Below are 17,592 nucleotides of genomic sequence, written 5' to 3'. Positions count from 1 at the left end.
AGTTTTTCAAAGTTTTTTCACTGCTAAACTTTTTGACTGAAGAAAGGCTTATGTAAGATTTTAAAGAGATAAAAGCTGACCTGTCCTGGTTGAGGCTGAGTTTGAGCCTTGAGACCCCATCTACTTGCTTCCGCCTTCTGCACCTTCTCTATTTCCTGAGGCAAAATCTGAAAAGACTATCCTGCACCATTGGAACACCACTATTCTTTATTAATACAAACTGTGAGTTTTAATCATTCACTATTTGTGTCTTAATCATCCACTGCTTGGGGTATTATCCACCTAATTAGAAGTTGCCTATAACTCTATAAAAATTGTTCACATATCCTATATCAGGTAGCCATTCTCCTGACTGATGTATATGCTCAACTGCCTAGAATCCGTATACAGTTCAGTACTCTCTGATAATTTCAGGTCACTGAGGCCAACCAGGAGAATATCAAATTATCATTCTTTGTTCTATTTTGTTTTTCAGCAATGAGCTCATCAACAGGGAAGCTAACTGTCCAAGCATGTAAGTCTAGTTAGCTTGTAAAAACAAGTTCAATTCCCATATCAGAAAGGATGATATCTTCAAATAGTAGCTCCTAATTTCCCACCCATGTCCCACATTTTCTTTGGAAGAAAAGAACAATTGAGCAATAGATGGAGATACTTTTCTGAGAACAACCTTTTCTCATGTTCAAGAAAAACATTTACATGATTGAAATTTGGGGGTGATTTGAAGAAATTATATATTTCTGGTTTGGAATAAATGGACTTGCTTTTATAATTTTTTAAATATTATGAAATGTGCCTTCTGCTGAGAAATAAAATGAGACAGTGATAAATGGGGAGGAGATAGACCCATTATCTGTAACTGATCTATAAAATTTACTTAATATATTTCATCTACATGGTTGACAGAAGCTCCACCTTATGTCATTGTGGCTGTGTCTTACAAATACACCACACTATACATTTTTATTCATTTACTCATTCATTCATTCATTCATTCTTTCAACAAATATCTTTTTAACATCTACCCAGAGACAGAAAATGAATACTATTGTGAATAAGACATGATCCTATTCTAAAATTGAGTTTGAAGGCAGGAAGAGACATAAATAAATCAAGAAATGTTAAAAATAATGTGATAAATGCTATGACAGAGAAAGTGCACCCTGCTATGAGAGTCAATCACAGAGTCAGCTAACCTCATTCTTTCATGTCAGAAAATGATCCCCAAGACAGCAAAGAGGAATGGCCATGAGTCAAGTGGCAGGTGGGATAGGTGTCCTGGGCAGGAAGCGCAATATGTAAAAATGTATTCTGAAATAACATGGTTATTTCTTGTAACTGCAAAATGTTCGTGTGGCTGGAACGTAGAATGAGAGTTAGGGATATGGGAAAGGGGTATGATTAATACGGATCAAGGACTAGAACTATGCTGAAGCATTTCAACTTTATTTGAAGGACAGTGACAAATCAATAATGGGTTTTACACCTATCAGAAAAATCACTGTTTTTTGGAGAATGGGTTGAAGAAACAAGACTAGAGGCTGGGAGATAAACTAAACTGGGAAGCTGTTGCTATCCTCTAAATGAGGAAAATGGTGGTCTGAACTAGGATAATGGCAGAGTGATGGAGATCACTAAAATGACTAGCCACAGCTAAGATATAATCAATACTAGTAAAATGAATTTTCTTTTTTGATAATTAGTTGGAATAAGAACTGAATCTACCATATTGTCTTTATTAGTACACAGGGTTAATTCTTAGCAGGAACCCTAAACAGCAAATTAATCTCTGATATGAGGTACATAACAGAGTACATATTTATTCCCAGCAATAGCAAATGTAATGTTTATATGGAAACATGGAACCACACATCCTGAAGAGTGAAAAATTGGTCATGATATATTAACCCATGAACACCTTAGGAACTGGACACTCAGAAAAATATATGGAAGAAGTTGTTCTGACAGATAGGGAATTACTTGTCTGGTCAGGTCTTCAGGTGAGAACTACATGTCAAAGTAACACTGGGATCTCCTAAAAACTAGGAAATGATTTTAGTAGGAGCTCCTAGGATATCTAGATAATTGACTTCACAAGTCCTTAGGATACACACTTCATAGTGTGTCAATCCTTTGCAGTTTAATGCAGCTTTAGTGCGTAATATATTCCACATCTATAGGGAGTGCACAAAACTTCAACATATCAAAAAATACAGAGGATAGATATTACTATTTTACATCTTTATATAATGATAGATGCAAATATTGAATTGCAGTACCCTATTAGGTTCTTCGTATCAAAGATTACAGAGACATTTTTTATACTTAATAATCTTATCTCTTTCAGGTTGTGGTAAACGAGTTGTTCCGTTAATAGTCAACAGAATAATGTCCGGAGATATTGCAGCCAAGGCTGCCTGGCCTTGGCAAGCGTCCCTTCAGAGTAATAACATACATCAGTGTGGAGCCACTTTAATTAGTAATACGTGGCTTGTCACTGCAGCGCACTGCTTTAAGAAGTAAGTTATTGAACTTAAGTTGGACCCCACTACTGCTAAAAAAATCTCTGAGTTTTATTATGTTCTGAGTTATCGTCAATGACCTCAAATATTACTGAAATAAGATGAAAAAACTTCTTTCAGATTCTTTACTAAAACAATGTTACATCTGCATACTTATTTTCATTTGGAAAGTTAGTAGGGACAGTAGTGATTATCCTAGTATTCACTGATTGAGTCCTCAGAGTTCTAAGTAAAAAAAAATTGTGTAAGGAAGCAGAAGTCATTCTAACAGAAAATATTGACTAATAACATACATAATGATTCATTTCTTAAACATACAGTCTTGCCACTCAAAGACCAGCAGTATTCATATTATCAGGGAATTGGTTTGAAATCCAAGAATATCAAGCCCTATTTCCAGCCTACAGAATCAGGAGCTGCATTTAATCAGGCACTCCAGGTTCTTTGTGTATACATTAGAGCTTGAGAAACACTGTCCTAGGAGACAAAAATTTTATCCTGAAAAAGCTCCGGTAGAGACGGTACATAGTTATATTCATATATCTGAAGAGAATTAAGGAATCAAAGAACTTCTCAATAGAGCTGCACAAAGATGAAAGGGATTCCAAGGTGAAGAAAGGGACTCTAAAGCAAAGAAGTCTTCATCTGCAGAAGGGTTCAAGCACAGACAATCCTCACTTGAGAGTATTCTTATAACAACTACTCCCATATATTAAGCTCCAGTATGCTACAAATATTTGGTTAGGTGCTTAAGATTTGGTTCATATGATTCTTACACCTGCTTGCTTGGTAGGCCTCTTTTCACTGAGGGAAGTGAGAAAAGTTAAGTAACTTGCCCAAGGTCACAATGCTAGGAGATGATGAAGTTGAACACAAGAATATATCTTCCTCATGGCAAGTCTACCTTTCAAGCATTGGATCAGTGAGAGGACTAAATGACTTTTTATGGCCTTTCCTACTCTGAGAATTATTTGATATTATTGCAGTCTAATATTGAATTAATACTTTCAGAGACCTCAGTACATGATTAGTTTTTTAAACTAATAATCAACAAAATTCCCAGATCCTTTTAATAGGGATGGTTTTCAGAGCAGGTGTCACATCTTTGAATGTTTACAATTATTTGAAGATCTAAATTACTGTTTTATATTTATCATCATTAAATTGCATGTTATTAATTTGGGCCCACGTTAAAAATTTAGAAAGTTTATTCATAATCTTCACTTAACATCTCTAATATAAGGTATTCCTCTACTGTTTATCATCTGCAAACGTAATAAATACAAGCTGTATTAAACAGTTTCAGATCATTGTTGGAAAGTGTCAGAATGATCACTCCCATTTGAGTATAAACAATTCAAGGTCTGTCCCTTGCATTTCCAAGTTCAAAATACTTGATTTAGGTTAAGTTCATCTAGGTCTGGTTAAGTTGAAGGAGCAGATTTATGCCAATAAAATTCACAAAAGACTGATTTATAAACAAAAATGTCAATATATGTATAACAATTGTATTTCTAAACCAATCTTTATTTAGCTTTACTCATTATTTTTACATATTAAAATTGTGTATAAAACCAAAATTTTAAATTGCCTTAAAAATAATAATAATCTCAAAACAATTAACAGCTGTCAGACTGCATATATATCCCATTATTTGTTTATGTGCTTCTTTCTATGACTAAAGGTCTGAAGAAATAATTAGGTTGAAAAACAAGTGTATATTGGAAGTATCTGTTTATTTGTTTATCCCTCATGGATTATGTTTAATTAATTAGTGAAGAAACATTACTCTTGCTATTAATAAAGATTTTGATGGGAAACCGTGTTCTTTAAAAAGAACAGAGAGGCAAGTTGACAAGTGATACTGGGCAAATAGTTTAATTTACTTAAGCCTTATTTTTCTTTAGTATAAAACACAGGCTTCACTAGATGATCTTTCATTACTAGATGACCTTTTCAATCCCCATACATACATAATGTACCTGTTGCTCAAGCCCACAAGCTAGAAGACACAAACAATTAACCATCTCTCACAGGACTTCTGATAGCTTTTACCTCATCCACTCTTACCCTCCAACAACCTATTCCCCAGAAAGAATCAACATGATTTTTTATAATATAAATGGGACTACATAACTCTCATCTTAAAGTCATCCAGTGAATTTCCATATCACTTGAATAAAATCTAAGCACTTTATTCATGACCTATAAGACACTCTAAAATCTGGTCTACGCCCACCTATCCAACCTTATCCCCTACCAGTCTTCCCTTGTGTCTTGAACTGCAGCCCATCTGGTCTAAGGCCTTGGGAAGTTTGTCTGGAAGTTTTGTCTCCCTATCTTCTCACAGCTGACTCCTCATAAACCATGTATGTTGCACAAATGTCATATTTTCAAATGAGCCTTCCCTAACTACTCACTAGTACTCTATTCCATCAACCTAATCTATTTTATTCATAGCCTTTATCACTATTTGAAGTCATTTATCTATTTGTTAATTTGTTTCATTCATTTTCTTTCATTGGAATCTAATACTCCCACCAGCAGAAACATTTTCTGTTTTATTCACCACTTTATCCCCAGCACTTTGAATGAGGCTCAGCACATAGATGTTCAACAAATATCTGCTGAAGAGATAAATGAATATTTTGTGTGCTTTACAGTTCTAAAATTTAATAATTCTGTATCAGAATCATTTCTCAGATGCTGTTTGTTTATGTTTTATCTTTCAAAACAGTAGTAGTACACTGTATTTAAATAGTCAAAGAAAGCTATCATTGCAACCAAGTATTTTCAGGATTTTCTATTTTATTGGCCTACATACAATTATTATAGCATAGTTCATATAGTCTGTTCATTTCTAACCTTTTCCAGGAATCCAAATCCACATCAGTGGACTGTTAGCTTTGGAACAACAATCAATCCTCCATTAATGAAAAGAAATGTCAAAAGAATTATCATTCATGAACGTTATCACTCTCCAGCAAGAGAATACGACATTGCTGTCGTGCAGATCTCTCCCAGAGTCACCTTTTCCGATGACATCCGCCGGGTTTGTTTGCCAGAACCCTCTGCATCCTTCCGACCAAATTCAACTGTCTATATCACAGGATTTGGAGCACTTTTCTATGGTGGTGGGTATCTCAGAAAGGATTGCAGAGTACTAAGCTTTATTTAGGGCAGAACGATTTATCTCCATCAATATTATCCTGCTAGCCATTTCCACACAACCTGGTTGGATTAGTTAGGGTTCTTGTTTTTCAAGTGAGAGAAACTCAACTCAGATTAACAAAAGCAAAGAATAATGATAAAATGACAAATTTTGCCCTTTTAATTTGGAAATTAAGAGATGAGATGAGTCTAACTTCAGACACAGCTGGATTCAGGAATTCTAATATTGTCATCAGGCTCTGAATCTTTGAGTCATTCCATTTCCTGGTTCTGTTTTTCCCTGGGTCCCCTCATATGGAGGGATGCTAGTTCCACATAGTGGCAAAAGTGGCCAAGAACAGCTCAGGATTTACATCATCTTCACCTAGTAGATGCCAAGAAAGAATATGTCCCTCTCTTAGCCAGAATCTACATTAATCCCTGAAAAGGTCTCTTTTGGCCTGGCTTGTGTCCAGGAGCACCCAGATTGACTGGCTAACTCCAATATGCCTATGTTTATACCAAGAAAAGCAGGTGTGTGATTGACAACCTAGTCAGAATCACATCAAATGAGGGAGAGGAAGTTTTAAAAGGGTTGGCTTCAAGGAAGACATAAAAAAATTGAATGTTCCTTCAGCACCACTAAAACCTATTTTATGTGCTACTCTCTACACAATGTCAGGTATACATCAGATATGTTGTAATCTTCATGCCCACCTTCACTCCAAGACTCTTTCACTTTGAGCCCTATCTCTGTGAGCCTCCTCTATCCTTTTCATCTCCGCCACCCCTTAGTTTGTTCTATCATTCATTTTCACTTTTTTCAATCACCTCACAAGTTTTTCCTCTGCTCAGCCACAATCTCCACTTGCCCCCGAATCCGCTTCAGAACTAAAGAGGCTAATTTAAAAGATCAGAATAAGAATACTATGTAGAGATAAATTGTCCCTAATAGAGCTTCTATTGCCCTCTTTAAGATGATTTAACTTGATATACTAATTTAATCTCATAAAAAAGTAAAAATGATTTTATTTTTTAATGTTTTGGGTGCATGTTTAGTGAGACACACTCTGGATTCTAAAATCTGGTCCGGGTACATCCATATACAACAGCAAGAGGGTTTCTTTAACTCTGGCTTAAGAAGATAAGAAAGGGCTTTCTGAGAATGGCAAGATCCATTCACAGAGCTCTATACAATTTATTTATATACAATAAACTCTAAAGAATAAACTCTTAATTCTCAGTCTCCACTAAGGAACTTAGGAATACCTTTCACTAATATGGCCAAGAATAGATGTGATGGTCTCTAAAGTTTCTCCAGATGGCCCATGTGGTTTATTCCATATTATACAAACTAAGATATGTGTTGCTTTAAGACTATGTTAAAAATCATGGAAATTATTATCCATAGTTTATTAATTCCAGGTGTGGCTGAGTACAGCTATAGGCCTGACAACTCTATGTCTGTACTCTCTATGATGAGTTTTCTCCTAAGATAAAGTTTGCATTCTCTGCTTCGCAATGATGGGAGGGGCATCTCAGATTCTCTTTGGCTTGGTAGAAAGAAATGTTTCTGCCCTGGAGTTTGAGGCTGGCACAGAAATGTACCTGCCATAACACTTCTTGAGTAGCAACAGAACCTGGCAAGGATAGAACAGTATCATGAACAGAAAACCCACTTATCTCAAACATCTATGGAATGTTCACTAAAGTAGACAATATCTAGGTCCCTAAAATAATCCTCAACATATTTAAAAGAATTGAAATCAAAGATAGCATTCTCTCTGTTTATAACAGAATCAATCTAGAAACCAGTAACAGAAAGATAATAGGAAAATCTCCAAATACTTAGAGATTAAAAAACACACTTCTAAATAATTCACGGGTCAAAGAGGAAGTCTTGAAGAAAATGTTAAGTACACATAGAACTGATTGAAAATTTAAAAAACAACGTGTCAGTATATTCAGGATGCAGCTAAAACAGTACAGAAAGGGAAATTTATAGCAAATGCATGCATTAGAAAAAAAGAAAGTTCTCAAATCAGTAATCCAAGTTCCTACTTTACAAAACTAGGAGAGAGGAGCAAAATAAATCTAAAAGAAGCAGAAGGAAGGAAATAAGAGCAGAAATGAATAAAATCAAAAACAAGAAAACAATAGAGAAAATTAATGAAATACAAATCTAATTCTTTGAAAAAAAGATCAATATTTTATGAGAAATGTCATTAAGCATTTCCATAATAGATGAGAAACAGTTTGAGGATTTCCAGGATTTATTTCAGAAAACAATCAAGGTATCAACCAAGGTTGTAGTCTTATCTGAGGCTCTGGGTTCTCTTCCAGGCTCACTGGTTGTGGTGAAATTTTCTTACGGCTGTAGAACTCGTGGCAGCTTTCTTCTTCAATGCCTTTAGGAAAATGTCTCTGAACTTAGGGACGACCTAAGCCCTTTTTAAAAGGGCTCTCCTAATTAGGTCAAGTCCACCTTGGACAATTTCCCTTTTGATGAACTCAGTGTCAGATTGATTGGATCTTAATTACACCAGTAAAATTCCCTTACCTGTGTATAATAACATAACTTAATCATAAGAATGACATCCATTATACTGTGAGTATAACTCTACAAAGGAATCCTGGGAATCATCTCAGAATTCTATCTACTACAGTGTCAGTTTCCCAACAAGGGCGTGGTTTGATATAAAGAATCTGTGAATGCTTGTGATATTCTTAGTTTCCACCATAGGCAGTTGTCTTCTTGTCATAATATTGGTTTCTACAACTCAGGATCTAGTTTATAATCTGGAGTTTCAAACTTATAATACATAAATAATAAAATATTGCCTTTAAATGTTATTTTACAGGTAAAAATACTTCATAAATATAAAGTATAAAATAATTGTACATAATAATACTGTTATTTTATAAAGCTAAGGAAGAAAACTAGACCTGCAAAGTTTCTGGGAACAACCTAGAGTCCACAAATACAGTTTATTTTTTAAAAATGAAAGCCTTCCTAAATATATAAACTAGTTGTTTTTAAAGATCAAAGATTTTTCAGAAAAAGAAACAAATATTTTTATTAATATAGATAGTTATAAAAATGTGATAAGGATAAAAATTATTTAAATATGCCAGATTTTAAACAGAAATTTTTTCTCTGAAAACTGCTTATAGTAATCTCATTCTGCATTGACAATTTTAGTGTGAAAAAGATTAGAAAAAGATTTGTTTACTTCATTCTAGCTAAAGACACTGATTGTAACCACTAAAATTACTTTGTTTTTTTCCTTAAGGGGAATCTCAAAATGATCTTCGAGAAGCCAGACTCAAGATCATAAGTGATGATGTGTGCAAGCAACCACATGTATATGGCAATGACATAAAATTTGGAATGTTTTGTGCTGGATATCTGGAAGGCATTTATGATGCCTGCAGGGTAGGTTAAGAGATTATTTTGGTATTAACTCAAAAAAATTTTATCTGGCTTAAGAAATAGTTTATGAGCTTTTACTAGTACAGAATACAGATATTTTGTTAGTTCAAAAATTTCTAAATGCAAATTTTACAATGCAAACATATTGTTCATGTTTTTTAAGCGAAAGGAAATAAGCAAAGAGCTTTTTCGACACTATCAAGTAAACTAACCAATAAAATTAAATTTTCTTAATATCAGAAGTCCAAAGGTTAATAAAACTCCCTTTCCTTAAAGGGCTCACATCTAGAAAGGAAATAATCATGAACAATGAACTATGATGTGATGCTATAAATGATATAATTAAAACAAATATTTTTAGCTTGAAGGGAACATTTGTAGGCTAAAGCAAGTATCAGAGGAATCATACTTAAATGAGGCCTGAAAGATAAATAGTACTGTTCTAGTTAGAGAATAAGAAAAGAATATTATAGAAAAGAGAAAGCGCAGAGCCATAGTTATGAGGGTATGAAATTATAATTTGTATTTGAGGGAGCTCCAGGTAATTTGGCTGCGTCTCAGGATAAGGAAGATGAGAGGTAAGAAGTAATTAATGCTGAGAAGATGGATCGGTCCATGTTATGAATATCTAGTGCCCTTTCCAGTGTCCTCTTCTGTCATCTAGTATCTGTCCTGCATGTATATTTTCTGACAAAGGTATAAAAGTGCATATCTTCCTGGAGGTACTTGCTTTATAACATGAGATCCTTGAAAACTCCAAGGAGGAGATTCTATATGATGAATGATGGAAATGGTATTGATAACAGGTGGCAGCAGGCCCTGCCCAGAGTCCTACAAATTACACAATATGGGCAACCTGTCAGCAAAAGGTATGCTACATACCGCTATATGTAGTATGTAGGCTGAGCAAAAGCAGGATCTGATACACATCTAGCCTCAGTTGTCAAGAACAAGGAGGAAGGCAGCTAGAAGTCAGGGAATCCAAAGAGAGTTCCATGCCACAAAGGACAAGTGGAAGGTGGTGACAGGAACTAGGAGCAGACACAATATGGGAATCTAGACGAATGATGAGATTAATGCTAAGCCTCAAGAAGGATTGATATTCGTAAAGACACATCACTGAGTTGGGGAGTAGAAGTAAGATTCCTACCCACAACTGTGCAAGTGAGTAATAAGGAAAAGCTGGATTCGTGGAAAAAGTAAGGAAATTATTGAGGGACTCAGACACAGGGGTCCAAGACAGGAATATAGAGATTATAACTGGGAAACATGATGTGGGGCTGTTTGTCTGAGAAAACTGAAGTCCAAGCACCCTACTTAGAAGAAAACCAACATCAGCTTGACTTTTGTGTTGTATACTTGAAATTTGCTAACAGCAGACCTTAAGCATTCTCAACTCTCTCTCTCTCTCTCTCACACACACACACACACACACACACACACACACACACACACAGTAACTATATGAGGGATGAATATGTTAATTAACCTGGTGGTAGTAATCGTTTCCATAAAATACAATATGTCAAATCATCACATCGTATGCTTCAAATATATACAATTTTATTTGCCAATTATACATCAATAAAGCAGAAAAAATAAAAAATTAAAATCTGAAAATTGATTTTTAAGGCTTTATATCTTTTGAGATCCATGTTTCAACTAATTATAATTGGCAATCCATATAGGTGTCTAATAACAAAATATGTGGTTCATCAAAATATCTCAAGTAATAAGCTTTATATTTAGCTAATTTTATTTCTTTTTTATTATTTTTTTATTTTCAGGGTGATTCTGGGGGACCTTTAGTCATAAAGGATCTTAAAGATACCTGGTATCTCATTGGAATTGTGAGCTGGGGTGATAACTGTGGTCAAGAGAACAAACCTGGAGTCTACACAAAGGTGGCTTATTATCGAAACTGGATTGCTTCAAAAACAGGCCTCTAATTCACTATAAAATTTAAACATCTGTATGCAGGCCATACATGTATGAGAATCCAAATATTCAGTGGATGGAAATAGTTTAATGAAGTGAGATTAAATGACTGGACCTAGCAACATAAACATGACATGGTTTATTTTAGAATCATTTTAATCATAGCCAATTTGTAAGGAATTAAATTTGTAAAGTAGTGGGTCAGTTTAGCCTAGCCTGAAAAATACAGCAGAAATACTCAGATGTTTAAATCATGCAAGATAGAATATAAAAGAGGAACAATGCAATTTTTTGAAGATAATCCATGAGATTTTGAGAATATCTTTTTCAGGGTCATTCTCTTAGAATAATTTCAAACTCTCAAAGAGTTCAGGAAACTACCACATAATTTCCTATCATTTTTCCACAGCTCACAAATACTCCCCCCCCGCTTTTCCTTATTCTTCCAAAGAGATTTATACCATAAGAAATAAATGTTCTATTTATAAACCCACTGGAGGGATCCTTGAAAAGAAAGTTTTATCTAGGAAACAAAATATGATGATAAATTAAGCCAGAGATCTTCTAACCTTTTTCTCTTATGAAAGCTCCCCAATGTCTTGGTGATATTTTAACACACATAAACACAAACACACACACACACACACACACACACACACACACACGTGCGCCCACGCAACCACGCAGGTATCCCTACCCTACAGATATGCCCAGAGAAAGCCTGATAGAAGAACGAGTATATATAGTAATTAGCTAATCAAAAGTGTATTTTTGTTAAAAAAAAAATTGGGGGGAAGGTGATGATAACCTCTTGAGTAGTTTCAAAACAATGGCACAAAAAAATTGGCACTTTATAGATGAATTTACATGTTTTGACCACCAAGGGGTGGCTTTGTACATTATTATTGTGAGGTTAAATGCCTAGAAAAAAACAGAATTTGCTAATACACTGAAGACTGAGAGTATTGTCTTTCTACACAGAAAGTTTATTGCTATGTGTTGCTGCAGCCGATTAATCCCTTAAAGTTGTGACAGTGTCTGACTATTAGAACGATGAAACCCTAGTTTAAAAAAATGTTTTTTAAATAAACATAAATTTTAAGGACCTACCACACAGAACACATGAACAAAGCATTCTAAAAGAGCAAACGTACCCGTTAAGCCCAGTGAAGATATTAGGGGAGTCAGGCTCATGTATTGCATGATATGATTAAATGAAGGCTTCATGGAAATCCTTACTCTGCATGACACCAGCTAAACTTCGGGTTTGCAGGTGGGGTGTCGTTTAGTCATGTAGTTGAAATATAAGCCAAATCATTGAAAAACTGAATTACTTTATAATTCCCGCCATGTGTTATTGAGAAGGCATGAAAATAATACATAAATAATGGAGTTATTGTAAATCATAAATTTATAATTTACTCACCAAAAGAAATTGATTTATAGCTTAGACTCATAGAATTTTAAATTTTAGAGAAGATTGTATAAGTAATGCAGGCCAAGACACTTATGGTTCAGAAAACTGAGGCCAGGAAGCATAAATGACTTGGTGAAGCTATAGGCAGTTTGTATCCCCAGTGGGCCAAGAACCTAGGTACCAATTTCATATGCTCTTTTCCTTGTGAAGTATCCTTATGTTCACCCACATTTACTGAATCATCTGATCTATATAAATTTCATCAAGTGTTGTTGAATCTGTTTTAAATTAGGATACTCTTGAGAAAAGAATTTTAAATGATGGGATTCACTTAGGCAGCTGGCTGCTAATTCTCTGCATTCATTTCAAAACAAAGTTGCTTCTTCATATAAAAATATATGCATAGGCATATAAACTATTCTATATTCTGATGGTATATAATTATGACTTTTAATGTTAAGGTTCAAGAAATGATCTTATAAACTTTGTATTTCTAAACTGTTTGGTACAGCATTTCATTCTGGGTCACATGTAAACAAATATTGATGCTGTTTTAATAATAAAGTTGGTGGTCAGAGCATTCTACAAATAATATCACTGAATCTGTGTTAGGCCAAAGCACGAATCTTTCTTTCAACTGCTGTTGACAATTGCATTGCTTTTAAATAACTTGTGTGGGTCGCTCTGAAGCAGGATTTCTCAACCTTGTTAGTTTTGACTTTTTGGCCTGTATAATTGTTATGAGGGCTGACCTATGTAGTGTAGAATATTTAGCAGCACCCTAACTTCTGCCTACTAGGTGCCTGTCATACATTCCTTCCTCACAATCTGTGAAAACCAAAAATATCTCCAGACATTGGCAAATGTCAGCTAAGGGGTAAACTTGGCCCCTGTTGAGAACTACTTTTCTGAAAGCATTTGATCTTTTTTCAGAAATGCGAGAAATACCTCAAATTTTGACATTGAGTATTCAATAACTATAGTCTTCTAATCAAACTGAACATTTACTATATTTCTAAAAGAAATAGCAGAATAATGACTGATATTTCAGTCAGTGGCTAATTCAAATATAGATGGATCTTCCCACACACAATGTGCTTGGAAGATTTCTCTCATACCTCTTCCTGGGCTAGAGTGTACTTAGAGATCATCATTAACCATTACCATGCAGACAGGTTTTTATAAATATAACCTCTAGTAGAGTTTCTGTATCTCAACCACATTAATAGTAAGAAATATATATCTTTTACATTATAATTTCATAAATACATAACAAAATATATATTAAAAATTGAAACAGAAGTTTCATAAAACAATATCTTACTAAATGCAATAAAATCCAATATTTTCTATTCTGTTTTATTTTATTTTTTAAAAATACTTGTCCGGTCAACAAAATTGATTTCACAATCAAACATGCAGTGCCTATAACACATCCTGGAATAATCATTCATATTGTTGCCATATCGTTATTATCTCACTTACTCCTACCATGCTCTCCACCTTCATCCTCTCCTTACTCTATCCATTTAGCAAATTATGACTAAATATATTATTCAATAATGATATTTATATGCTCTCAAATCTCTAACACTTTCCCCTTTGCCTGACAAATAGAGTCTAAATCCATGTCACCATGGCTTTTAAGGACCTTTACAATCTCCCAACAGCCAACAGAATTTTTGTTTCAGTTGTACTCAGGGCTCCTGCAACACTGAATTTCCTGAACACATTCTCCTCTCTGGTCATGCAATGTTCTTTTCATTCCACAAGACCTAGCTCAAATATCAACTCTGCTGACAATAGTTATATTATCTCAGACCAAATGACTCTCTATCCATACCTTTTGGAATTTTTTTGCTCCTCCTCTAAAGCATTTCTCATACTACCCTGCACTGTAGTATTTATGTTCATGTATTATCTCCAAATATATTTTAAGTTCCATAAGGCTAAAGACTGTTTTTCTTTTCATTTTTGTATCTCCCACAGTATTTAAGACAACATACTATATGTGCTATGTTTAGTGAAAGAATAAATTAACAGAGGCTAATTCCTATGACGAAAAGAAACCTGTTTTCAGTTGTTTACTGCTTCCCCCATGTCATTTTTCTTTACACTGTTTTTCAACCTGTACTGGTCCTGCTTAAATGTTCCTGAAGACCTCCTGCCTACACTAGAGTAACCAAAATACAGTAAGGCGGGCCTTTCACACATGATAGTGACCTTCCAGAAGCCCCTCTACCTCAAAAACGTTCCCCCATTATCCCTTAAAATCATAGGTATATTTGGAAATAAGGCAAAAAGCAAACTTCCCATTCCCATTTTTGTTTTGTTGTTATATGATCTAACAAAATTGTCTTTTCGTACTCTTTCTCCTATAGATTTCAAAAATCTGAATACTTCCAAATGGCCATGTTAGATATCCATGATTATATTCTGATTGAAGCCCTTCCTTGTTGAATTTGCCTAATGGGAGACAACAGAGATAAAATTAAAAATCATTTATAGTATTTTTTTGAAAAGCTCCTCAAAATAAAGGAATTTGCATTTCATGGAAAAAAATAATTCACCAATTTTAATTATCCATGTAATACTGTCTTTTTATTTCCGTTAGTAACCAAGATTTAACTGGTAAACTAACTTTTAAAACTGTTTTATTATTTTTCCAAGTTCAGGAGACTCTACCCATACCAGAAGTTACTATATTAAATAAAGGAGAGAAAATCTTAAATGTCACACTGAAATCCTGAAAATATACTGTTGGAAAGATTTGGGATTCATGGGCTAATAAAGAATGAGAGAGAGAGAGTGTGTTAGGACTCTCCATATATAAGTACATGCCTGGAACATACAAGCATGTATAAATATGCAACATTTTAGGCTCAGAAACTAAAAAAAAATCTCTTGTTCATGAAATGTGGTATTTGAGCTAAGGCTAGAATTGCTGAGATCATGTTTTAGAGAGAAGCTAATTCAAAAGCCATCTTAGAGATTGTTAATCTGAAGATTTTAGCCAGTAGGGAGGGGAATCCAGATACAAATCCACCTACAAAGAAACAAGGAAAGTCTGAAAGAGTAAGTTCAAAGTAAAGTTTGGAAATTCAGAACCTAATTTTTAGACCAACTAATAATAAAATGAAGCAGATTTTAATAGGGTAATATTATCAAAAATATTATTTGCAAAAATAAGGATGGAAGAGTTAAAGATACTACCTCGGGTTTATCTATTGAAAGACCCAAATGTGCTTGCTACATTTCTAAGGAGGGAGGTAGGTACAACATCTTCTTCTAACCTATACACTTCTCAGTAGACAAAAATAGGAGTTAGCTGGAAACCTCTTTGCAAACTTGAGTATTTTGCCTCAGGTTAATGTTGGGATATTATAGGTATAAGCTAAAGTTGGGTCTTAGTTAATTGGCATGAGAAGAGTTGAGAAAGAAAAGAGGGTTGTTGATGAATGGGGCAATTAAAGCTGAAGGGTAAGAGATTAATAACTGCCATCGCCTTAAAGGGGCCTAGCAGACCTCTAGACCTTGGCATAGGCCAGAAGGATGGACCAAAAGTATTCTACACAGCAGTTTTTCTTAAGGATGCAGCACAATTGACATTGCACTTGATCTCGGTACCCCAAAGGCTATGCTACTAGCACTTCTTATGTATAGCCTATAAATTTCCCAAGTGCTAAAAATCTACCAAGAGAATGCAAAATGGTATAGCCATTTTGGAAGAAAGTTTGGAGGTTTTTCAGAAAACTAAACATACTCTTACCATACAATCTAGCAATTGTTCTCCTTGGTATTTACCCAAATAAGTTGAAAACATATCTATACAAAAACATGCACATAAATGTTTATAACAACTTTATTCATATTTCTAAAACTTGGATGCAACCAAGATGTCTTTCAGTAGGTGAATAAATAAATAAACTGGCATATCCAGATGACAGAATGTTACTCAATGATAAAAAGAATTGAGCTATCAAGCCATGAAAAGACATAGAGCAACTTAAATGCATATTATTAAGTGAAAGAAGTCAATCTAAAAAAGGCTACATACCATATGATTCCAACTACATGACATTCTGGAAAAGGCAAAACTATGAAAACAGTAAAAATATCAGTGGGAATTTGGTGGGAGAAAAGGATGAATAGGTAGAGCACGGAAGATTTTTAGATAGTAAAACTACTCTGTATAATACTATAATGGTTGTCAAAACCATAGAATGTTAACACCAAGAGTGAATCCTAATGTAAACTTTGGTCTTCGGGTGACAATGATGTGTCAATGTCAATGTAAGTCCATCAATTGTAAAAATGTACTGCTCTGGTAGGGGATGTTGATAGTTGGGGAGGCTGTGTGTGATGGAAGGTAGTGGATATATGAGAGCTCTCTGAAGTTTCTACTCAATTTTGCTGTGAATCTAAAATTGTTCTAAACATAAAGTCCATTTGAAAAAAAAAAAACTACCAGAGCTTCAGTGATATGGTAAAATAATGAATAATATTGAGCTCCGGATGAAGGAGTGCAAGTAATATAAGGAGTGCAAGTGGATGAAGAGTCCTTCTGTGGCTGAATTATGTTGTTAGCAGAAAACATAAAATCAGAGTTTCCTAATTATCAACTGAAACTCTTTTAATCAATAAATATAGGCAAAGAACAAGAACTAAAAGTATTTTTTACAAGCAAGAGCTGAATATTATATAGTTTAACATTCTGTGGAAACTGATGGTTATGGTGTGGGTAAAGGGCCAGTGAGAGACTAACAGCTTCAAGAGGGTACCAGAGCCCTGCAGGGCAGTGTTATATCAGTGTTAGTGGGGAAAGTCAAAAGCAAAGCACAGACTTCAGGAGTCAGAAAAAGAAAAAAATGAACAAACAGCAGTTCCTCAGATTACTCTCATCCCTCCTTAGCCTTGAAATAGCTGTTCTAGGTTTAGGCATACCAGATCACTGGTGTGATGTAGTATGCAGAGTCACCAAAAATCCCTGTATACCTTCTGAATCCTTTGCATGGGCTGTAATGATCAACTAGGATAGTATCATAGTAAGAAAAAAAGCACTAGATTGAGCACCCCCCTGACTGAGTTATGCAGTCACTGCCCTCACTGAGTAGACTCTGGACCTTCTAGGG

General features: G+C 34.6%; 1 protein-coding gene across 2 annotated transcripts in view; it reads left to right on the top strand.

The window, feature by feature from the left end:
• TMPRSS11A (transmembrane serine protease 11A) overlaps positions 1-11,702 on the top strand; it is a 52,491-nt gene extending 40,789 nt beyond the window's left edge. Inside the window, exons 6-10 of one of the 2 annotated variants that reach the window (XM_039844957.1) lie at positions 476-514; positions 2,348-2,519; positions 5,397-5,656; positions 8,966-9,108; positions 10,893-11,702. In XM_039844957.1, the coding sequence (XP_039700891.1) occupies positions 476-514; positions 2,348-2,519; positions 5,397-5,656; positions 8,966-9,108; positions 10,893-11,054 (776 nt within the window). In that variant the 3' untranslated portion in view covers positions 11,055-11,702. The remainder of the gene's footprint in view (positions 1-475; positions 515-2,347; positions 2,520-5,396; positions 5,657-8,965; positions 9,109-10,892) is intronic. The other variant, XM_039844958.1, reaches the window with a different exon arrangement.
• The last annotated feature ends 5,890 nt before the right edge of the window (positions 11,703-17,592 follow it).

This window comes from Pteropus medius, unplaced genomic scaffold (genome assembly GCF_902729225.1).
Source record: "Pteropus medius unplaced genomic scaffold, Ma_sr-lr_union100, whole genome shotgun sequence".
NCBI classification, from domain to species: domain Eukaryota; kingdom Metazoa; phylum Chordata; class Mammalia; order Chiroptera; family Pteropodidae; genus Pteropus; species Pteropus medius.
Note: the sequence above shows the minus strand (reverse complement) of the source record. Positions and strands in the feature narration are given on the sequence as shown.